The 24,796-nt window shown below is 42.0% G+C and overlaps 1 protein-coding gene across 3 annotated transcripts in view; it reads right to left on the bottom strand.

Annotated features, from left to right (window-relative positions):
* LOC125467530 (A disintegrin and metalloproteinase with thrombospondin motifs 3) overlaps positions 1-24,049 on the bottom strand; it is a 178,850-nt gene extending 154,801 nt beyond the window's left edge. For 2 of the 3 annotated variants that reach the window (XM_048563528.2, XM_048563529.2), the window contains exons 1-2: positions 23,722-24,048; positions 23,101-23,471 (exon numbers count right to left, since the gene is read on the bottom strand). In XM_048563528.2, the coding sequence (XP_048419485.2) occupies positions 23,101-23,471; positions 23,722-23,794 (444 nt within the window). In that variant the 5' untranslated portion in view covers positions 23,795-24,048. Of the gene's footprint in view, positions 1-23,100; positions 23,472-23,721 lie in introns of all 3 variants that reach the window. The other variant, XM_048563530.2, reaches the window with a different exon arrangement.
* Between the last annotated feature and the right edge of the window lie 747 nt (positions 24,050-24,796).

Here is a 24,796-nt window from a genome sequence, read left to right as displayed (position 1 = left end):
AATTTGAAGGGTCTTATCTAAAAAACAGCATTTATATTTGTCATGAGATATAGTGGAAGCAATGTAAACCCACAGTCCAAGTGAAAGAAGTTAAAACTGCAAAATTGAAACAATTTAGACCATCTGCACATTTGCAAGAAAATACAATGTCACCATAACATTAGTTTCAACCTTCAAAGCATGACAAACTTTCAAATTTTTTTACATGAAGGCTACACTTAGTCAATTTGAAGACATAGATGCTGAGACTAACAGATTAAATCACACTGACTTTTTCAGAAATGACATGTTGAGTCTCCATAATTCGTTATTATTTGTGTTGGATTTGAAATTATCCCTGACCTTCTTCCCAATGTAGCTGTTTAGCTCCTTGGAGAGGGTCGTCTTTTTTAAAGGGCATAACTGCTGACGCCCTGCATTAGTTAATACTTTTAAAGATGTCCATAGCGACGGCAGAAAAGCACTCCACCACCCCTTCATTCAGTGTTCTGTTGATCCAGTTCCACGTCACCTTTCCAAACATGACTAAAATTAACAGAACATGCCTAAGGATATTTATATATTGAATAAGACAATTTTATGATTAGACTTCACAATGAAAGCCTTCAAAAAACTTTCAATTCATATTAGTAGACTTTTGAGAAAAAGACACCTGATTAAAAACTTACAGTAGTTTCAAGCATGAGGGCTAACATAGCACACCTTCAGGTAGACTTGAGCCGAGATGACAACTTTCTCCAGTCTATTATAATTTTGATGTATGACAACCAACTTAGACTGGCCAACAAAATAGCAATGAAATTTATCCTATGCAGCACTTCGGTTTGATACATATTTCTTGCAGGATCGTCAGGAAACCAGCTTCTTAAAAGGCCCTCTGTTTCTCACATACCAAGCAGGATTAATGAAATTTTGCCTCCTCAGTAATTGGTCAAGGCAAGCTTTTGTTCACAGATAAATTTGGGACTTGAATTGTAGAAATTAAAAACTGAGAAAAGTACTGCACCATGATGAAATCACAATCACAGAATGTTACAGCACACAGGGAGACTATTCAGTCCATCATGCCTGAACCAACATTAAATGTTATCAAAATCCAAATATGATTAATGATTTGCACCAAGAATCCCATCCTTTTTTTCAAAATTCTTCGTGAGATATGGGCATCACAGACAAAACTGGAATTAGTCTGGCCATTCCAAATTGCCCTTGAACGACATGGTTTCCTATGCCATTTCAGAGGGAATCAAGAGCCAACCACACTGCTGTGGATCTCAGATCAGTTACAGACCAAACAAGGATGGTGTATTTCTTTCCTTAAAAAGGACAGTAGCGAATTAGATTTTTTTCTTTAAAGTAAATATAAAACAACTAGCTTTCAATTGCAGATTTCATTAAATTTAAATCCTACTAGCTTCCGCATTAAGATTTGAACTTATGAATACAGAACATTAGCCTCAACGCTCAGATTACTAGGTTTATAAAAGCAATAGCACTTTTGAACAAAAATGAGTTCACTTATGTTCTGATCATACAGTTTCCAGTAGCCAGCAGTCTAAAATTTCACTTCACTAGAAGTTACATTTTTGCAGTGTCTTTTATACATTAGAACAATGCAGTGGGCGAATGTTAAGCAGGCAACTGGAATTGAAAGGTATGGTGGAAATATTGGTATAATTTCTTTAACCATAGCAAGGATATACAAACACCCTGACAAAAACCTTGATAACCATAAAATGTGGATGTATTTGGTCTTAGAAATAAAGACAATATTTCAAAAAGAAATTAATTGCAATGGATAAAGTGGATTCATAGGTAACTCTTCCAGAGAATCATCACAGGCATTAAAAGGCAAAATTTAATAGAACATAGAACAATACAGCGCAGAACAGGCCCTTCGGCCCTCAATGTTGTGCCGACCTGTGAACTAATCTAAGCCCCTCCCCTAGGGTTATTAACTGGGAGCTACTTTAAAAATGAGCACGGGGTGGAAATGACAAACTCAACTGAAATTAGTATGAGGGGCTTGGTGATTTTAACTTTCAAATTCCACCAACAACTTTTACCAGGCTTACCATTTCCCAGAAATAATTATGGCTGTCACTGTCACTTAAAGTGCAAAATCACCTCTTAAACACTGAGGTTGTGACAAGGAGTCAAAGGACAGAGAATCAAGGACAAGAACAAAAGACAGAAGGGGAATAAGTAAATTGATATGTAGAGAAATCAAGGGCTGGAATCAAATAAGACCACAGTGAAAAATAATGGGAAGAGGGCAAGTAATGCCAAAAAGGTAAGCCATAAGGATTTGTGCCTTAATGCATGGTGCCTTTGTTACAAAAAAAGTATTAAATCAGACAAATAGCCATTAACAAAGTATAATATAGTAGGGGTTATGAACAGAGATGGGAACCAAACATCCAAGGATAGCCAGTACTTAAAGAACAGGCAAAAATGGAAAAAGGCAGTGGAGTTGCATTTCTGGTTATAGAAAAACTTAATGCAACAGTGAGGAAGAATATCAGCTCCAATGACATGGAATCTCTAACGGTACAGCTGTGAAACACCAAGGGTCAAAAATAAAACGTGATGTTGGGAATGCATTATAATGTTAATCTGCATATGGATTGGGCATATCAAACTAATAACAGTACCATATAGAAGAGGAATTCCTGGAATAAATAAGGAATGGTTTTCTAGACTGTGATAATGGGAACTGCAGATGCTGGAGAATCCAAGATAAAAAGTGTAGAGCTGGATGAACACAGCAGGCCAAGCAGCATCTCAGGAGCACAAGAGCTGACGTTTCGGGCCTGAAACGTCAGCTCTTGTGCTCCTGAGATGCTGCTTGGCCTGCTGTGTTCATCCAGCTCCACTTTGTTATCTTGGTTTTCTAGACTGATGTGTTGAGGAGCCTCTAGAGAACAGGCCATCTTAGACTGGGCATCATGTAATGAGAAAGGAATAATTAGTAATCTAATTGTGCGTTGGCCCCTTGAGAATGAGTGACCATTATATGATAGAATTTTCATTAAGTTTGGTGCATGATTCCAAGCCTTGGGTTACAAATCTAAGGAGAGGAAACTACAATAGTATTAGATGTGAATTGTCTATGACATATTGGAAAACATTACTTAAGAGATAGCAGTGGAAATGCAATGGCAAGCATTTAAAGAGTGCAAGGGTTAACTGTAACAATTGTTCATAGAATCATACAGTACAGAAGTGACCCCTTAGTTGATCACTGTCAAAGCATTTCTAAATTTACACTCATCCCACTTTCCAGCACCTTGTCATAGCCTTCAATATTATGACATTTCAAGTGCTCATCCACGTACTAAAAGGTAGTGAGGTCACTCACTTCAACTATCCTCCCAGGAAGTGCCTGGTGCAAAAAGATTCCATTACAAACCCATTGACTCCCACAGCTACCTCACACCCCACTTCCTGTAAAGACTCCATCCCATTCGCTCAGTTCCTCCATCTCCATCGCATATGTTCAGATGAGGCCAACTGCGACAACAGAGCCTCCGAAATGTCCACATTCTTCCTTAACCGAGGATTCCCCAGCTCTGTTGTCGACAGGGCTCTCAATCAGGTCTGACCCATCTCCCGCACTTCCGCTCTCACCCCTTCTCTTCCTTTCCGCAACAGCAATAGGGTTCTCCTCATCCTCACCTACTATCTCACCAGCATCCACATCCAGGAGATCATCAGACGCCATTTCCGCCACCTCCAGCAAGATGCCACCAGCAAATTCACATTCCCCTCACCTCCCTTGTCCACCTTCTGCAGGGACCATTCTCTCCAGGACACCCTGGTCCACTTTTCCTTCACCCCCAACACCTCCCCAAAACCCTACAGCACCTTCCCCTGTAACCTGCGAAGGTGCAACACCTGTCCATTTACCTCCTCCGTCCCCAGTATTCAAGGGCCCAAACATCCCTTTCAGGTGAAGCAACACTTCATCTTCACTTCCAAGAATCCAGTCTACTGCATTCGCTGCTCACAATGTGATCTCCTTTACATTGGGGAAGACGAAACGTAGACTTCGTGACCACTTCGTAGAACATCTACGTTCTGCTCGCAAAAAAGACCCCCTGTTTCCTGCCACTTCAGTGCACCACCTTGTTTCCTGGCCTACATGTTTCCAGCTTGCTACAGTGTTCCAGTGAAGCCCAACGCAAGCTGGAGGAAAAATACTTCATTTTCCGCTTGGGGACCCAACAGCCCTTCGGACTCAATATTGAGTTCAATCATTTTAGGGCCTAAACTCTCCCAAGTCCCAGCCCCTCACCCCACACACCAGGCCTTGTTACTGCATAACCTGCCATCACACATCCCCTGTTGTTAGTCACTAACAGTCTCCATTAACAACTATTCACCCTCCCAGCCTGATCGTTAGCAACTCATTTGTCTGTCCAACTGTCACTCTCTCTCTCTCTCTGGGCTCTATCTTATCATTTACTCTTACCCCACTGACCTCCCTATTTTCTGCATATAAACCGACGTTTCCTCAGCCACCATCAGTTCTGAGGAAGAGTCACCGGACCCGAAACTTTAACTTTTTTCTCCTGCACAGATGCTGCCAGACCTGCTGAGCTTTTCCAGCGACTTTGTTTTTGTTCGTGATTTGCAGCATCCGCAGTTCTTTCGGTTTTGATTTGGTGATCGTATTAGACCTAAGGAACAGACATACAAAGTGGCCAGAAAAGAACAGAGACCTGAGAAGTGGGAGCAACTTAGAATTCAGCAAAAGGAGGACATAGGGATTGTTTAAAGAAGGGGAAAAACAAAAGAGTGCAACAGTAAGCTCACAGGGAACCAACAGCCAACTCTCCGACCCTCTACATCGCCGAGGCCAGACGCCAACTCTCCGACACCACCTCCTACCGCCCCCTCGATCATGACCCCACACCCGAGCACCAAACCATCATCTCCAACACCATTCATGACCTCATCACCTCAGGGGACCTCCCTCCCACAGCCTCCAACCTCATTGTTCCCCAACCCCGCAAGGCCCGTTTCTATCTCCTTCCCAAAATCCACAAACCTGCCTGCCCTGGTCGACCCATCATCTCAGCCTGCTCCTGCCCCACCGAACTCATCTCCACCTATCTGGACTCCATTTTCTCCCCTTTGGTCCAGGAACTCCCTACCTACATCCGTGACACCACCCATGCCCTCCACCTCCTCCAGGACTTCCAATTCCCTGGCGCCCAACACCTCATCTTCACCATGGACGTCCAGCCCCTATACACCTGCATTCCGCATGCAGATGGCCTCAAGGCCCTCCGCTTCTTCCTGTCCCGCAGGCCCGACCAGTCCCCCTCCACCGACACCCTCATCCGCCTAGCTGAACTCGTCCTCACCCTCAACGACTTCTCTTTTGACTCCTCCCACTTCCTACAGACTAAGGGGGTGGCCATGGGCACCCTCATGGGCCCCAGCTATGCCGGCCTCTTTGCAGGTTACGTGGAACAGTCCCTCTTCCGCACCTACACAGGCCCCAAACCCCACCTCTTCCTCCGGTACATTGATGACTGTATCGGCACCGCCTCTTGCGCCGCAGAGGAGCTCGAACAGTTCATCCACTTCACCAACACCTTCCACCCCAACCTTCAGTTCACCTGGGCCATCTCCAGCACATCCCTCACCTTCCTGGACCCCTCAGTCTCCATCTCAGGCAACCAGCTTGTAACTGATGTCCATTTCAAGCCCACCGACTCCCACAGCTACCTAGCATACACCTCCTCGCACCCACCCTCCTGCAAAAATTCCATCCCCTATTCCCAATTCCTCCGCCTCCGCCACATCTGCTCCCACGATAAGACATTCCACTCCCGCACATCCCAGATGTCCAAGTTCTTCAAGGACCGCAACTTTCCCCCCCACAGCGATCGAGAATGCCCTTGACCGCGTCTCCCGTATTTCCCACAACACATCCCTCACACCCCGTCCCCGCCACAACCGCCCAAAGAGGATCCCCCTCGTTCTCACACACCACCCCACCAACCTCCGGATACAACGCATCATCCTCCGACACTTCCGCCATCTACAATCCGACCCCACCACCCAAGACATTTTTCCATCCCCATCCCTGTCTGCTTTCCGGAGAGACCACTCTCTCCGTGACTCCCTGTTCGCTTCACACTGCCCTCCAACCCCACCACACCCGGCACCTTCCCCTGCAACCGCAGGAAATGCTACACTTGCCCCCACACCTCCTCCCTCACCCCTATCCCAGGCCCCAAGATGACTTTCCACATTAAGCAGAGGTTCACCTGCACATCTGCCAATGTGGTATACTGCATCCACTGTACCCGGTGTGGCTTCCTCTACATTGGGGAAACCAAGCGGAGGCTTGGAGACCGCTTTGCAGAACACCTCCGCTCAGTTCGCAACAAACAACTGCATCTCCCAGTCGCAAACCATTTCCACTCCCCCTCCCATTCTTTAGATGACATGTCCATCATGGGCCTCCTGCAGTGCCACAATGATGCCACCCGAAGGTTGCAGGAACAGCAACTTATATTCTGCCTGGGAACCCTGCAGCCCAATGGTATCAATGTGGACTTCACCAGTTTCAAAATCTCCCCTTCCCCAACCGCATCCCTAAACCAGCCCAGTTCGTCCCCTCCCCCCACTGCACCACACAACCAGCCCAGCTCTTCCCCTCCACCCACTGCATCCCAAAACCAGTCCAACCTGTCTCTGCCTCCCTAACCTGTTCTTCCTCTCACCCATCCCTTCCTCCCACCCCAAGCCGCACCCCCATCTACCTACTAACCTCATCCCACCTCCTTGACCTGTCCGTCTTCCCTGGACTGACCTATCCCCTCGCTACCTCCCCACCTATACTCTCTCCACCTATCTTCTTTTCTCTCCATCTTCGGTCCGCCTCCCCCTCTCTCCCTATTTATTCCAGAACCCTCTCCCCATGCCCCTCTCTGATGAAGGGTCTAGGCCCGAAACGTCAGCTTTTGTGCTCCTGAGATGCTGCTTGGCCTGCTGTGTTCATCCAGCCTCACATTTTATTATCTTGGATTCTCCAGCATCTGCAGTTCCCATTATCTCTAATCCCAAAAACTGACTGTACAAGTTTCCATCAGTATGTGAACAGAGAGATTGGTGGAGATAAATGTAGGTCCCTTACAGTCAGAAACAGGAGGACTTGTAATGGGGTACAAAGAAACAGCCAAGCAATTAAATGCATACTTTGGTTTTGTGTTAACAAAGGACAAATAATATACCAGGAAATTTGGGGAACACAATGCTACTGAGAGGGAGGAACTGAAGGAAACTAGTATTAGTTGGGAAATGATGTTGGGGAAGTTGGTGAGATTGAATGCCAGTAAGTCTCTAATAATCTACAACTGCAGAGGACCTAAGTGGTTCTGGAAAGAGTGGGTGCAGAGTGATGATCCTCCAAGATTCTACAGACTCTGGATCAGTTCTTACAGGTTGGACTGTTGCTAATGTAAGCCCTGTATTGAAAACAGGAGGAAGAGACAAAACCAAGAATTATTGATCAGTCAGCCTAATGATGGTAAAGGGGAAAATTGCTACAGTCCCGGAAAACAGAAGCAGGACAAACATGAATTTAGTGGAAATCTTCAAGGATTCAACTAGTATAGTTGATGTGGGAGAGCCAATGGAAGTAGTTGATTTGGATTTTCAGAAGGTTGTGAACAAAATTCACAGAAGAGATTAGTGCGTATAATTAAAATACATGGAATTGGAGTTAGAATATAGAGATGGATAGAAAACCTGTTGACGGACAGGAAACAAAAATTAGGAATCAATGGGTCTTTTTCCGAATGGCAGGCAGCGAACACTAGGGTACCACAAGGATCAGTGCTAGGGCTACAACCAGTCACAATATATAATAATGACAGAGAGGAGGAAGCTCAAGGTAACATCTTCAAAATTGCAGATGATAAAGCTGAGAGGACAGTGAACTGTGAACTGGATTCAGAGATGCAGTGGGATTTGAACAAACTAATCAGGCAAGTGCATGGCCAGATCAGTATAATGTGAATAAATGTGAGGTTTATCCACTTGGATAGCAACAGGAAGTAGATTATCATCTAAATGGCTATAAATTGACAGAAGGGTACAATCAAGAAGACCCCAGTCACTGAAGGTAAGCATGTAGGTGCAGCAGATGGTAAAGACAGAAAATGATATGCAAGGACACAAATAGAAGAGCAAAGATGTTGTGATGCAAGTATATGGGGCCTTGGTGAGACCACCCCTGGAATATTGGGTCTCCTTATGGAGAAAGGATGTCCTTGCTATAGGGGAAAGCAGCAAAGGTTTCCCAGACTGATTCCTGAAAAGAGACATTGAATCATTTGGAATCCTATTCAGGGAATTCAGAAGAATGAGTGGTGGGTTGGGGTGGGGTATGGGGGGAAAAAAAAACACGAATCTCAAACCTATGAAATTCTAACAGACCTAGACAGGGTAAATGCAGAAAAGGATGTTCCCAATACCGTTGGAATCAAGGACCGGAGGGTCACAGTCAAAGGATACTGAATAAACCAATTAGAATTGAGATGAAGAGAAATGCATTCACTCAAGAGACTGGTGGATTGGTGAGCCTGTGGAATTCGCTATCATAGAATACAGTGTACGATTTTAAAAAGGAGTTGGACATTGTACTTGGGACTAAGGGGAATCAAAGGACATGGAAGAAGAAGTGGAACAAGCTACTGTTAGATGATCAGCAACGATCATAATGTATGGTGGAGCAGGCTTGAAGGGGTGAATGGTTTACACCTGCTTCTATGTTCGTAGTCACTTTCATCAGATTGCATTTGCTTTGAAAAACAGCTTATTGAGATACAAGTAGCAAGGCTTTTGCTGTTTTTCTGGAGGTGCTGCAGCAAGTGCCAGAGATAATCTTCTTTATGAGTGATAAGCAAGATCTACATTGACTCGGCCAGGGGAAATGTGGCAGGAGTGATCGATTCCAAGAGCAAAAATCTCTGGGTTCTGGAATGTAGGAAAATGTTCAACTTCCTAAGAAGTAGCAGCTCTATTTCTCAATCTCTCAGGGCAATACTGCATAACCCTCGCTCATTCTAAACGCTGCCTTCAACATTCTTTTCCATCTGCAGAAACACCATATCCTGTGACCAGTTCTTCACTTTATTTGCCAGCCATTTGCGTCCAATTTAAGATCTTCCTCATCTTAGTTCTCCCTCTCAATGTATGCATAACAAGCAGAAACAACCTTTTCAGTAGCCACTCAAAGTTTCACATGCTCTTTATGAAAGGAAGGACTGTAGGAAAAGGGGTAATCAGCCATGGATGTCTGAGGAAATAAAGAAGGCTATTAAAGTGAAAGATAAGGCATGCAAAGTGGCAAAAACCAGTGGGAAACTAGAAGGTTGGGAAAACTTTAAGGTCAACAGACAAGCAAGACAATATTCTGAGCTAGTTTAGTCTTATAATCTAAGATAGCAAAAGTTTCTATAAATATATAAAATGAAAGAGTGGCTAAGGTCTTTCGTAGGATGAGAAGGGGAAGTTAATAACGGGAATTGAGGAAACAGCTGAGATATTGAGTAGGTACAGTGTGTCCATCTTCATAGTGGAGGACACAAATAAATTGCCAGTAATTGATCACTGGTAGGTGAGGACCTAAACATGATCATTTTCACAAAAAAGGGTAGTGTTGGGCAAGCTAATGAAGCTAAAAGTAGACAGGTCTCCTGGCCCTGATGGAATGCATCCTACAGTACTAAAAGAGATGTCGGCAATAATAGCAAATGCACGCATGATAATTTTCCAAAATTCATTGGTCTGAGGCAGTTCAAGCAGATTGGAAAACAGCCGATGTGACCCCACTGTTCAAAAAAGGAGGGAGACAAAAGATGGAGAAAGATGTAGTGAGGAAAATGCTTGAATCTATCAAGGAAGAAACAGCAAAACAGCTAGCTAGAAATTGCCCCATTGGGCAGACGTGACATGGGTTCATGAAAAGCTGGTCCTGCTTGACTAATCTGTGAAATTCTATGAAGGCATTACAACCACGGTGGACAACAGGGACTCAGTAGATGTGGTGTATCTGGATTTCCAAAAGGCAATCAACAAGGTGCCACACAAAAGACTGCTGCAAAAGATAAAAGTTCCTGGCGTTACCGGCAACGTACTGGCATGGAATGAGACTAACCAACAAGGAGCAAAGAGTGAGGATAAATGAGTGCTTTTCTGGTTGGCAAACAGTGACTAGTGGTGTGCCTCAGGGATCAGTGCTGGGACCACAAACTGTTTCTAAGTTATATTTGTGATTTGGAGTCGGGGTCCATGTGTAGTAATATGGTTCGTGGACAACAATAAGATGAGTGGTACAGTGAAGTGTGTCGAGGACTCAAAGTTTGCATAGGGATACACATAGTTTAAGTGAGTGGGCAAAGGTCTGACAGATGGAATTCAATATTGATAAATATGAAGTCAACCATTTTGGTAGGAATAACAGTAAAAAGGGACTATAACTTGAACAGTAAAAAAAAATTGCAGCATGTTGCTGTACAAAAGGACCTGGGTATCCTTGTGCATGATTCACAGAAGGTTGGTTTGGAGGTGCAACAGATAATTAAGGCAGCAAATGGAATTTTATCCTTCACTGCAGAGGAATTGAGTTTAAAAGCAGGGAGGTTATGTCACAGCTATATAGGGTGCTGGGTGAGGCCACATCTGGTCTACTGCATGCAGTTTTGCTCTTCTTACTTGAGAAGAGATGTACTGATAACGGAGTGGGTGAAGAGGACATTCACTGGGTTAATTCCAGAGATGAGGGGATTGGCTTATGAGGACAGACTGAATAACTTGCAATTATATTCTTTGGAATTTAGAAGAATGAGGGCAGATCTTGTAAAAACATAAAATTATGAAGGGAACAGATAAGGTAGAAGCAGGGGGGCTGTTTTCATATGTGGGCGAAACTATAACTATGGGGCACAGCCTCAAAATTAGGGGAACCAGATTTAGGACTGAATTGAGGAAGAACCTCTTTACCCAAAGGGCGGTGTGGAATTCCTGCCCAGTGAAGTAGTTGAGGCTTCCTCACTGAACATTTGTAAAGCTTAGATAATTTCTGGAATTATAAAGGAATTAAGGGTAATGGACAGTGCGTGGGTAACTAAGAATGGTGCAGCAGGTTCGAAGGGCCAGATGGCCTCCTCCTGCTCCAGATTCTTGCGTTTTAAGGAGAAAGCAGCTTATAATAGGAAAAGGAATAAGACCCAATGAGCATTTAACTTTACCGTGAAAAATCAGTGGCCCTGAAATAGTTAACATGTACTTACTTTTTAGAGGCTTGCAGTTTAGCTGGGCAAGTCCCTGTTTAATGTTTATGTTGGTTCGTATATTAGATATATGTTCGCAAAAATTGTACAGCCAAAATGAAAACTACAACCTGTATTGTAAACTTACTATTCATGATTGTGCTACACTAACAAGAGAAGGCCATCCAGCCCCTCAAGTTTGTTACACCATTTACTTAGATCCTAGTCAATAAATAACACTACACACTACTCAACAAGAATCAGTTGATCTTAATCTTGAAAATTGTAAATGCTCAGGAGCCCCAGCCTTTTGGAAAATGAGACTTCCATGGTTCTGCAACTTGAGTGAAAATGTATTACCTCCTGCAGCGCCCAGAGAGACTGGTGTTCCTTTGTTTTGCATTTCTATACTAAGGAAATATCTTCTGACTGCTCCTTTTGTGATTTTAAACACCTCAAAGTTCACCTCAACATTCTAACCACAACAGAATGCAGCCAATAATACAACATAGGAATGGGGTTAGGAAACATGACCCTAAGCCTGCTCCAGAATTCAGCAAGATCAAAGCAAAAACTTTTAAAAACTTGTCACTTTTCTGCCTGACCCCACATCCATGATGATCTTCATGCCGATTTTAAGACAGTAATTCCTGACTTAACATTATCATTGCATTCTGGAAACATACAACTTCGAATGAGCAACATTTAGCAGAACAAATTTGCTCATCACAGCTAATGTAAACACTTCAGCTAAACTCTAGAGAACCTTTCCCATCAGAAAAAAAAGCATTATACTCTGCATTACTGTACATTTGTAAGTCACTCTACTTATAAAATATACTTTTAAAATAAAGATAAGTTTAAAATTTACATCCAAAATGCTAAGTAAGAATATCGCTCCATTAAAAACAAGACATTAAATCAAAATGACTTAAAAATAGGGCAACATAAAGTTAAGACTCACTGCATACTCAGAGTGAACTCCAGTAGTTAACAAGGCATGAAGCTGGATGAACACAGCAGGCAAGCTGGTGTTTCAGGCCTAGACCTTTCTGATGAAGGGCCTAGGCCTGAAACGTCAGCCTTCCTGCTCCTGAGATGCTGTTTGGCCTGCTGTGTTCATCCAGCTCCAGACCTTATCCTGGATTCTCCAGCATCTGCAATTCCTATTATCTCTGAACTCTAGTTCTCTGGAATAGAGTATCCCGCTTAGTAAGGAAATTTCTTACCTTAGCATTAAATAGCGATCTCCTTTTCCTGTGACCATCATCCCTTGATCTAAAAACTTTGCTGCAAGGTGAGTCAGCCTCTCAAATTAGCCTGCCAAATCCTCCAAGAATTATTCTTCTATTTCACCAAAAACTCATCAACTCTACAGAACAGAGGTCCATTGTAGTCTCAATCTTTCTACATAGAACAACACTCATTCTAGGAATCAACTCAATCTTTGTTTCACCCTAAAGTAAAAACATCCTTCCTTTGTAAGGAGACCAAAACTGTACTCCAAGTACGATCTCAAAGCCCTGCATAATAGCAACAAGACTTTCTCACTCTTGTACTTCAACTCTTACTGTAAAGACCAACATACCATTTGCCTTCCTAATTGCTTGCTGCATATACATGGTAGCTTTACAACTTGTGTATAGAATGCCTCACCTTCGAAAGCATCAGTCTCAAGGTTGTTAAAAACTTCTCATGCCTTGATGGTGTTTTCTCTAGGAATACGACTATTGATGAAAATATGCGTACATGTATCCAGAAAGCAAGTTCTGTCTACCATTGGAAAGATATATTGGCATTAAAGACAGTCCAGAGAAGGTTCAATAGGCTGATACCAGGCATGGAGGAACTGCCTCAAGAGGATCTTTCATAATGTTTGGAAGCCACATGGCATTCAGCTGAAGATTAAAGTCAAATTCTACCAGGCAGCATCCTTCTAACACTGCTGTATAATAGATTCCCAGGTCTCATACAGATGCCACAACAAAGCTCTGGAATGTTTCTAACATAGGCATCCAAAATTCATAAGAATTTAATACCAGTCAAAATTGCAAACAAGAGGTTCTCTATCATGATGGGCTCCAGAAAAATCAATCAATCTTAGATGAATAAACCATGTTCTTGGTTGGAAAATTGGAGAGGGTGCAGAAGAGGCTACTCAGGATGTTGCCTGAATTGCAATGTATTAGCTATAAGGAAAGGTTGGACAAATGTGCATTGCTTTTGCGAGTGCATCACGCACTAATGGGTGACCTGAAAGAAGTATACAAAATTGAAGGGCACAGATAGGGTTGGACAGTTAGAATCTCTTTCCTTGGGTGGAAATACCCGGGAACATGAGTTTAAGGTGAGAGGGGGAAAGTTTAAATGAGACCTGTGAGGAAAGTATGTTTTTGTTAAAAATAAAAAGAGGGTAGGTGCCTGGAACACACTGCAAGGTAAGATGGCAGAAGCAGATGTTGATAGCAACATTTAAAAGGCACTTAGACACTTGGCTAGCCAAGAAACAGAGAAACTGACCACGTGCAGGCAGATGGAATTATTTTAGAATAGCTTCATGATTGGCACAGACATGGTACTCTTGTGCTGTCTTCTTATGCTCTGTAATTAAAAGAAACTCAAAGTAGATTTTCTATTGGAACTGCTGGAGGCAAAACAGCTTCAAGGTAGTCAGTACAGAAATAGAAAGAAACCCCAAATATAAGCCTTATAAATTTCTGTAGTCTCTTGGGAAAACACTGCAACCAACCAGCTCAGAGGCAAGCAGCAAAGCTTAGTTTAGTATATTTTGAGAGTTCTCTCCACACGTGATCTGTTATTTAAGAGTCATAGATTCACACAGCATGGAAACAGACCATTCGGTCCAACTCATCCACACCATGTGCCCAAACTAAACCAGTCCCACTTGCCTGCATTTGGTCCATATCCCTCCAAACCTCTCCATGTACTTATCCAAAATGTCTTACATGTTGTAACTGTACCTGCATCTACCACTTCCTCCGGCAGCTTATTCCACACTCAAATCACCCCGTGGAAAAATATTGCCCCTCATATCCTTTTCAAATCTCTCTTCTAACCTTAAAAATATGCTCCCTCATTTTGAACTCCCCACTGTAGGGTAAAAACTGTTGTAATTCACCTTATCTATGCCCCTCATGAATTTTATAAACCTCTATAAAGGTCTCCTCTCAACATCTTACACTCCAGTCAAAAAAGTCCCAGTCTACCTTTATAACTCAAACCTTCCAATCTTAGCAACATCCTCGTAAATCTTTTCTGAACACTCCCCATTATAATATTTCTGTAGATGTAAAGGGAGAATCTGCATGTCAAACTCATCACAAACTTCGAATCATGTAAGGATCCATACAAGATGGCGGAAAAATTATTTAAAGCTTGGACATGGCTGGAATGCTATGAACAGTTCTGGGCAGGATGTACCTGGCATTAGAGGCAGTCCAGAGAAGTTCACGAGGCTAATACCAGGTATGGAGGGACTGACTTACAAGGACAGTTTGAGTAGATTAGGCTTGTCCATATTGAAAAAAAGAATAAGGGAGGTAACTTTATTGAATCATACAAGATTCTTAGAAGAACTTGACAGGGTAGACGCGGAAGCGTTGTTTCCCCTTGCAGTAGAGTCTACGACAATCTCAGAATAAGAGTTGCACATTTAAGACAAAGATGAAGAATTTCTTGTTCAGGAGCCTGTGTATTTGCAGAATTCTTTACGAGAGGGCTGTTGAAGCTGGACCATTAAGTAGCTTCAAGGGAGATTTTTAAATCAGGAAGGGAATCAGGTGTTATGGGGAAAGACAAGAAAGTAGAGTTGAGGGCACCAGGTCAGCCATCATCTCATTGAATGACAGAGCAGACTTGAGGCTGAATGGGCTTTGTCTTCTCCTGTGCAGAATTGTCTTATACTCAAAACAGTCGACCATGACACATGTCTTCTGAAAATATAAGTAGATTTTCACTTAGTGGCTTTCTGCCACAATCTCAAAAATATTGATTGTTGATCATAGATTTAGATTGTAGAATCCCTACAGTGTGGCAGCAGGCCATTCAGCCCATCAAGTCTACACAGACCTTCTGAACTGCATACCACCCCAGACCCATTCTGCTATCCTATCTCTGTAACCCTACATTGTCCCATGGCGAATGCACTCAACCTGCGCATCTTTGAACTGTGGGAGGAAAGTGCAGCACCTGGAGAATGTGCAAACTCCACACGGACAGTTGCTGCAGGGTGGAATCAAACCTGGGTCCCCAGCACTGAAGCAGCAGTGCTAACCACTGAGCCACCGTGCTGCCCATGCTGTTGTAAAATGCACGTCAAACAATTTTCCTTCCAAAACAGCTATGTTGGCTCTACCTAATAACATTGTTTTCCAAGTTCTCTGATAGTACATTTCGGAGCGTAAATTCAAACACTTCCTTGCTACTGATGCCAGGGACTTCCCAGTTTTATCTCCCTCCTCTCTTGAAACGCAACATTAGAATGGCTACCCTCCAATCCAGAGATCTCTCAAGTCCCGAGGAATTTATGGAAGGTGAAAAGCAGTGCATTCACAGTCTCTGCAGCCACTTCTTAAAACTTCAGTAAGATGACAGTTAGGATTAATGCGTGGTGTGAACTATCTCATTACTTCTGTTCACTTTCAGTGGTGGATGTAATGTTTCTGCCTATTTGTTGACCTGTTTGTAAACAATTTCTGAAAAACTACTGGGCAGATTTCAAACAAAACTTTGAGGACATATACGGCACACCAAAGGAAAAATTAATCAGTTTTCAGGAAAGATACAGATCTCAATGCAGATCAAAGAAAAATGTAGATCCTACTAAATGTAACAATTCAGTGCAGTGGTGGTTTGGTAAATCTTTATTGACTCTAAAATATGTATCATACATCCTTGAAAGTATAGTAGCTCATTTATTTAATTCTGCATGTTAAGTAAGAGACATCACAAGAAGCTACATTTCAACACCAGAAAACAAGACATTCTAAATAGCAGCTCAGACCATTAAGACTTTTACTCCTTTTTCCATGAAGCAATTGTTTGGAGAATACCTTTGTATCATCGCTCTGCCAGCTTAGATTTCTTTATGACAACCACCTAATGGCAAGATGCTACTTAAATGATAGCTGTTCTGGCTCTTGACTATTTATCATCGCCACTATTTTCCAACAATTATTTCTTCCAAACTTTGTTACTTTGGGAGCTTTTAACATTTATTTTCATTTTGTAAGCTGTCAGAGGTTCATTCAATTAGTACTTGTAAAAGTTCTGCTGCATTGGGCACTTTGGTATGTTGAAACTTCAGTATCTTCAACTGACCACCTACTTCTGCAACTTACTAAATTATATCCAGTGCATCCTTTAACACACATGCAGTAGCCATTGATAAAGAGCAACAGAGATTGTTGACAGCTTTCTTACACTTCATCTAAGTACGCCATCTTTACTTTCGGCTTCACTGTTCATGGTATCACAATCAGCTTCTTCAGTCCAACTCATCTATGCCAACCAAGTATTCCAAATAATGTAACATCCCTCTAAACCTTTCTTACTCACATACCTATCCAAATATCTTTTTAAATGTTGTAACTGTACCTGAATCTAGCACTTTCTCTGGCAGTGCATTCCACACATGAACCACCCTTGTCAGAAAAAGTTGTCCTTTCAATCTCTCACAAATCTTTCTCAGCTCACCTTTAAAATAAGCCCCCTAACTTTGAAATCACCCATCCTAGGGAAAAGACCTTTACTATTCATCTTATCTAAGTCCCTCATGATTTTATAGACCTCTAATAAGATCACCTCTCAACCTCTTATGTTCCGGTGAAAGAAGTCCCAACCAATCCTTCCAGCTCAAACCTCCATTCCCGGAAACATCACGATATATCTTTTCCGAGTCCTCAGATTTAATAATACCTTTCCTATAGCAAGGTGACCAGAACTGCACACAGTACTCCAAAAAGTGGTCTCACCAATGTTTTGTGCAACTTCAACACCCCAGCTCCTATACTAAATGGTCTGAGCAATAAGCCAAGTGTGCTAAATCACCCCTGTCTATATGTCATGCAACTTTGAAAAGAAAAATGTACCTGAACTTCTAGATTTCTCTGCCCGACAGCACTATCCAGAGTCCTACCATTACTTGTACAAAGTCCTGCCTTAGTTTGTTTTGCCTATATGCAATACCTCCCATTTATCCAAATTAAACTATCTGCCATTTCTCAGCCTGCTGGCCCAATTTATCAATATCCCTTTGTAAGCTTAGATACCCTTCTGTACAGTTGACAATGCCACCAATTTCGCAGACATCCACAAACTTACTAACCTTGCCTCCTAGATTCTCACCCAAATCATTTATACAAATTACAGAAGTACGCTCAGCACCAATTCCTGTGGAACACAGATGGTCACGGGCCTCCAGTCCAAAATACAAACCTACACTAACACCGTCTGTCTCCGACTGTCAAGGCAATTTTGTATCCAATTAGCTAGCTCACCCTGAATCTCATGTGATCTAACTTTACTAAATAGTCTACCATGCAGAACCTTGTCAAAGGCTTTACTAAAATCCAAGTAGACAACCTCTACCACTCTGCCCCAATCGGTTTGGTTAAGTCTTCAAAGAAAAAAAAATTCCATTAAGTTTGAGAGACATGATTTCTCTCGCACTGAGCCGTGCTGCCCATCCCTAATCAGTCCTTGTTCCTCCAAATGCATGCAATCCTCTCCATCAACTTATCCACCACTGATGTCAAACTCTCAAGTCTTCAGTTCCCAGGCTTCTCCTTACAAATCTTTCGTAAATAAAGGCACAACATTAGCCACCCTCCAGTCTTCCAGCACCTCATCTGTGGCTGTAGATGATATAAATATTTCTGCTGGGAGCCCCACCATTTCCTCTCACTTTCTACAATGTCCTGAGATATATGAGATCAGATCCTGGAGATTTATCCACCTTTTATGTTTTTTTTAAAAAAAAGGCCTCCAGCACTTCCTCTTTTGTAATGCAGACTGTTTTCAAGGCATCAATATTTATTTACGGGTTCCCTAGCCTACAATTCTTTCTCCACAGTAAAAACGGAGATGAAATGTTCATTTAGTATCTCTCCCATCACCTGTGGCTCCACATGAGGACAACCTCATTGATTTTAAGGGGCCCCAATCTCTTCACAGTTGCACTTTTGCTCTTAATGTACTTATAGGATTTCTCTGCATTATCCTTAACCTTATTGGCCAAGGTTATCTGACATCCTCTCTGCTTATCTGATTTCCCCAAATAGGAATGCTCCAAACACCCCTTATACTCTTCAAGAGATTCATTTGATCCCAATTGTCTATACCCAGTATGCCTCCTTCTTATTCTTGACCAGAGCTTAAATAACTTTATTCATCCATTGTTTCTTCTCTTACCAGACTTGCTCTTCATTTTAACAAGAACATGATACCACTGAACTGTAGTTATCTCACATGTGAAAGTCGCCCAGCTTGCCACTCATCCTTTTACTTTGGAGTAGACTGTGTTCCTATTAACTCTTTAAAGTGCTTGCCTCATGCCATCAAAATCTGCCTATTGCTAATTATAAGTTTTAACTTTTATACAATGCCTATCCTTCTCCATAACTATTTTAAAAATAAAAGAATTATGAACATTGGTCCCAAAGCGCTCCCCCACTAACACTTCAGACACTTGCCTGCCTTATTTCCCCAAGAGAAAGTCAAGTGCTGCTTTTTCTCCAATAGGTACATCTACCTATTGATAAAAGAATATTTTCTTGAACACATTTAACAAATTCCTCACCATCCAAGCCCTTAACAATATGGCAGTTCCAATCTAACTTAAAATCTCCTATTACAATCCTATTATTCCTACATATATATCGGAGATCTCTACATATTTGTTCCTGAATTTCACTCTGGTTATTGGGGCAGCCTATGGTACAATCAAGGCGGTCATCCTTTACCTCCGAGTTCAACCCATATAGCTTCACTGGACAAACCCTTAAAGGAGATACTTGTAAAGTACAGCAGTAATGTTTTCCTTAATCAAAAAGGCCACTGGCCCTCCTCCCTTTCTATCCTCCCTGTAGGATCAAAAACCCGAAACATTGAGCTACCTGTGCTATCCCTCCCTCAGCCACAGCAGCTACCACAGTTATGTCCCCATACATGCTCTGAGTTCATCTTTCACCTAAGTATTGCTGAAAAAAAGGCACATCAGGACAATTTAAAGTATACCAATGTAGGTGCAAGCCAATGTTTATATTATGACTGAATGAGTGTTTGCCAAGCGTGTTCTATTAGTAGAAAAACCAAGAACTGCAGAGGCTGTAAATCAGGAACAAAAACTGAAGTTCCTTGAAAAGCTCAGCAGATCTGGCAGCATCTGTGAAGAGAAAATCAGAGTTAATGTTTCAGGTCCAGTCCTGAGGAAGGGTCATGGACCCAAAACATTAACACTGATTTTCACTTCACACATGCCAGCAGACCTGCTCAGCTTTTCCAGCAACTTCTGATTAGTGGAAGCCTTGCAATGGAGAATGCACCAATTAATGCAATATAGTTTTGTTTGAACTTTAAACCACAGCCTGTTGATTCTAAGTGGGCAATGCATAGCGCTGAAAATTAAATGTTATAAAAGCCCTGCTCAATAGCTCTCACCTACTTTGTAGAGCTGAAACAGGTGTATTGGTTGGTTTGCCTGCAAAGAACATGCATATTAATACATTTAGTTCCCAGTAGACTGTGGACTAGCAAGTGGACTTCACGGCAAGCCCAATGGAATTTTAAATCAAGTGTGAGCATAATTCTTTCATCTAGCAAATGTTTTCCAATTATAGAAGTACATCTCATGTTGGACACTGCTGAACGTTTTGTAAACATGGGCTGACTGGGTGAAATCAGTACCTTGCTTGTTGGAAACAGCAGAAGAAACATGCAGTTTGATCTGATCCTGTCAATCTTTAGGATATATGGCTTGCATGTCTGACATCACTGCCGGAGACTCATATTCAACATTAACTAAAATCAAACTGATCATAGACAACATAGTGGCTTGTTCTGCTTCCAATCAATAGGCTGGGAGCTTTAGTTTTACCTCAGATGCATGTGCAATCCAAGTTATGGCATAATGGTCTTCACATTTCATAGTATTTGTCTCCTTCTCTAACAGGACCACAGGGCACCTCCGAAATTATTCTGGCTTTTTTTTGCACGTGTCCTTATACAAGTTTAATTATTCTCTTATTTCCTCCTTTCCAAAGCGCTTTCAGTATTTTTACAGGGATTCCATCAGATCTGTCTGCTTTTCTTGGCTCCAATTCTTTTATAATATTTAATATTTCACACTCTAGAAGATTAGGTCCTAAATCATCCTCGGAAGCATCTGCTTCTTTGCTGAAAATGTTGAAAGTAAATATACAAAAGTAATTTTAGCAGGTGGTGATCAGATTCAAAGAGTTTATTATAATGCTGTGAAGGAAATGAATTCGTGCAGGATGAGAATTGATCAACGTGGTGGATGCTGCCAAAGGTGGTGCTCTGTAATGATTCACTCATTTTTGATAGAATAGTATTGTACATGCCCACATCAGAGCACCTTGATGAAAAAGTGGAGGCAGAGTATCAGAAACTGGAGGAATGATAGAAAAGGAGAAGGGAAACTACTTTTTGGTGGTCACGGGAGACTGGAATGCTTCAATTAGTAAAGGCAGAGACGGAAACCAAATCAGAAGCTCCCTGACAGGCTGTCAGAAAGAGCAGAGATGCAAATTTAGTACCAAAGAGTCTTATTGGATGTGAAGCATTAAGTTTCTTTCTCTCCCTGGTATTTTCAATTTTTATTTCAGTGCAAGATGAAAGCTGTAGAGGATCTGCACCTAGTTTAAGCATAAATCAGAGATAATGGTGCACTTCTTTGTCACCTTGAGAGCTGATGAGTGACTAAACTGATCACACCTTTAGACATATTGAAACAGCACAAGAATTCATGCAGTAGATGTGGACCAGACCATAACCTGTTGGCATAATAGTAAGATTTCACCTGAAGAGATTCAAGGAGGGAAATAAAAAAGCCTTGGGGGATAGAGAGAAGATATGGGGTTCCAAAAGGATCAGGTTTTGTGAAGCTGTGGAAACAGAAACGAGAGGTTAATAAACTATTCAGAAAGTATTTGCCGAGGTTGGAGAGATAGAATGAAAGTGGCCATAGTGCAAAGTGCTCAAGAAAACATTGGCACAATTAAAGCTTGAAACATAGGCCAATTGAGGGAGCAAATACTTTATTTCCATGGGGAACTTGGGCCACTATTTCATTCATATTAATTCTGGCATGCAGTTTACCCAAGATTGTGAACCAAATCTCACACTTATAACCCTATGTAAGAAAAAAACAATTCTTCCTGTGTTAAATATAGAACATGAAAATGACAAAAACTGAGACAGAATAAGCATCTCAATGGCATGCAATTTCAGTGATTTATAGCTCTTGTAAGTTATCCAATCTAATTTCTGAGTAATATTCATACAATGTATAATTGATGCAAGCATTTTTATACTATCGTTTAAGTTTTATTTGTATGGTTACAGGTAGACAACGTTAAGTTTCATCTACAGACAATCGACCAGTGATTGATAATGTTTTTTTCCCAGTCCTCCAACTTGTGCCCCGTCATTACCATAATTTATGGTCTCCTTTAGGTCCTGGCTAAAATTGGAGTTCTAAATTTAAAACCCTCAAATGAACATAACTTGAGACATTACATCAACATCTTCATTTTCAAACGGTTCTTTGCTTTCCGCTCGTTCGTGAAACAAACAGCCCGAAAGGCGGCTCCGCAGCGCAGGCGTCCAATCTCGATGTTGCTACTTGCATGAAGTGTTAAGCTGCAGTGAATTCACATTCTCCAACTCACCCTTGGTGTAGTTCTCGCCCTACCGTGAAATGGTTATAGCACATTTATCGCCGTTCAACCGAGGCGTAACACGTGAGCTCAATCATTACATGGTTTTAATAAATATACCTCAAGCAAGATGAGGAATGAACAGGATACAACCAACATGATTCAACAACGCACTAACCAATACAAACTCCTTATCGTTTACGGCAACACATATTCTAAGTCCAAACTCACACATTAAATTAAACCCTACCAATCAATGTATAAACAACTTTTGCCAGAAGCTGATCTCCTGTCGAGATTTATTAAAATGATGCTCCTTCTCTCCCTCACGCCGACATAGTAAACTCCAACCCGGAAAGGAGGTCAACATCTAAATCACCCGAACATCTCACCAATCAGCTCAACACAAAGAAAGGCGGAAAACTCAAACTCTGAATCTTGAATACCGCTCGCACTGGTTCTGTATAGGGCTTCTGTTCCACAACGCCTTGCTATGTACGCCCACAGCACGGTACCATAATGTCAAATTGTGCACATTGGTAAATAAACACGGCTCTAAAGTCTTGTCTTTTCAGTGAATCACTTGGTTTCAATATTTCGTCGTGTTTAGTCATTTGAAAACAATTTACATTATTACACTGTATTATATGCAATAAACGACCAACTTCCAAAACACATGCCAATCATACAGATATACTGCAGTCAACCACATACGAAATTTAACCTGAATTTTTCACGTAATTTAAACAAGTTTCGACATGGGTACACTGATATTACTTACTCCCGTTGTGGAAACTTACACATCTCCCCATGCAGTCTGCACACAACCTTCTCAAGTGCACCCTGAGGATTAACAATCTTAGAAGTTATTTCTCCATACTCACCAAGCCATCGCAATTGCTAATCGCCACAGTGGCCCCTGGCATGTCAGTAATATCCCCAGAAAATACACAGTCTCGGTGGATGGGTTCAGTGAAGAAGTCCCTGAAATCCTCCTGCCACTCAACTTCGGCCCCGGGAGCAACCAGCCTGGCGTTGTGCTTCAAGCGTAAGTGCAACTCATTCCCAAAAACCGTGACATTGAAGTATAAATCGGCTTCTCCTCTCCCCTGATAGCGGGCGCTCCGTGCAAATCGCCGGCCAGAACGTAGCTCTGTGTCGACAGCCGATACAATGTGCGATATGTAGCGACCCTGATCATCCGTGCTGAGCGGTACAATCAGCCCATAATCGACAAACCTCCTCGAAAGCCGATCTGCAGGCGAAAAAGGCATAGTACTGATGCTCCTTTTTTGTTGCAAAATTAGTATTTTGTATCAATATTTTCGCAGCAATCAAAGGATCAACATTACGGTGCGGATAAAACTGCATTGTTTATCACCTTACACTTTGAAGATTACAACTGCTCCGCACTTTCGAGACAACTGGAGTTTTTATACAGAGAAAATAAATCCAATGCATTTTAATCGCAGAGGACAAAGAATGCTAAGTTTGCGAAATCCTACCTTCTGCCCCTGCTGCATGAAGCCTGCATCCTAGTAACAGTGGGATAAAAGAAAATAAATAAAGATAGTTCATATTGTTTGTTAATGAATAAAAGCAAAATGAAAGCAAAGCACCGGACAAACTTCTGCTTTCAATTCTCGCACGGTAGGGATTGCAAAGAGAAAAAAGGTTTCCTCCCACATACAAAAACACACCCCTGTTGCGACTGACAGAGTGCGAGGCGGGGGGCGGGGGTGGGGAGGCGATGGTGATGAAGAGTACGGATATAAAGGTAATCCACTTTTTTTTTGTTTTCGGTGAGCTGTTCGCTAGAGATAACGATCCCTGTTATCAATTAGGCTCGGGGAGGCAGGAGCACTTTAAGCCTGGGGCTCTTGGCTATGCCATGACGCCAGATGATTGACACCTCCGGTGACTTTACTGCGTTTTGCTACTCAATCTGAAACATAACTGGGAGGAGAGGAGAGAAGGGGGTTAGACGAAAACAAACTCACTTGGATTCAGGAGCTTTACGTCTACTAGACATCACAGAATTGGTGCAGCGCAGAAGGCCATTCTGTGTCTCTAAATGAGATTCAGGACTCACTGTCTGTCATTCTCTGCCTCTCACCCAACACCAATCGTTTATGTTCTTGAAATAGAAACAATCTAATTTCTCAACTGAACCTACCGCGATTAAACTTTCAATGGATTTGAGACTTCAGTCATTTGTGCTTACATTGCGCCATGAAATCTTCCGTTATTTCGCCGGTTAAAAATGTCCCGTTTGTTAAAGAGGGAAATAGATATTTATAAATTCTGTAAAAGATAAAAGGGCATTCCTGTTAGGCATTTTGACATCTGACTACGGAGATTTCTCTTTGCAAAATATTCCAACTGAGCATTGAAAGACAAAAAATGACAATAAAAATCTTACACTTGCACTAAATGTTTTATTATCAATCACTGGTGCTGCTTTCAAACTGCAACCGGGAGAAGTCATGGCAACTGATGAGAGACAGGATCTAATCATGAGCGAAAGGCTAAGAGGGTCGGAACTGGGAGGAAAGCGGGATAACGAGGCATAATACAGAA

The sequence above is a fragment of the Stegostoma tigrinum genome, chromosome 37, assembly GCF_030684315.1.
Source record: "Stegostoma tigrinum isolate sSteTig4 chromosome 37, sSteTig4.hap1, whole genome shotgun sequence".
In the NCBI taxonomy this organism is placed as follows: domain Eukaryota; kingdom Metazoa; phylum Chordata; class Chondrichthyes; order Orectolobiformes; family Stegostomatidae; genus Stegostoma; species Stegostoma tigrinum.
The sequence above is the reverse complement of the archived record's forward strand: the minus strand, read 5'-3'. Positions and strand labels throughout refer to the sequence as shown.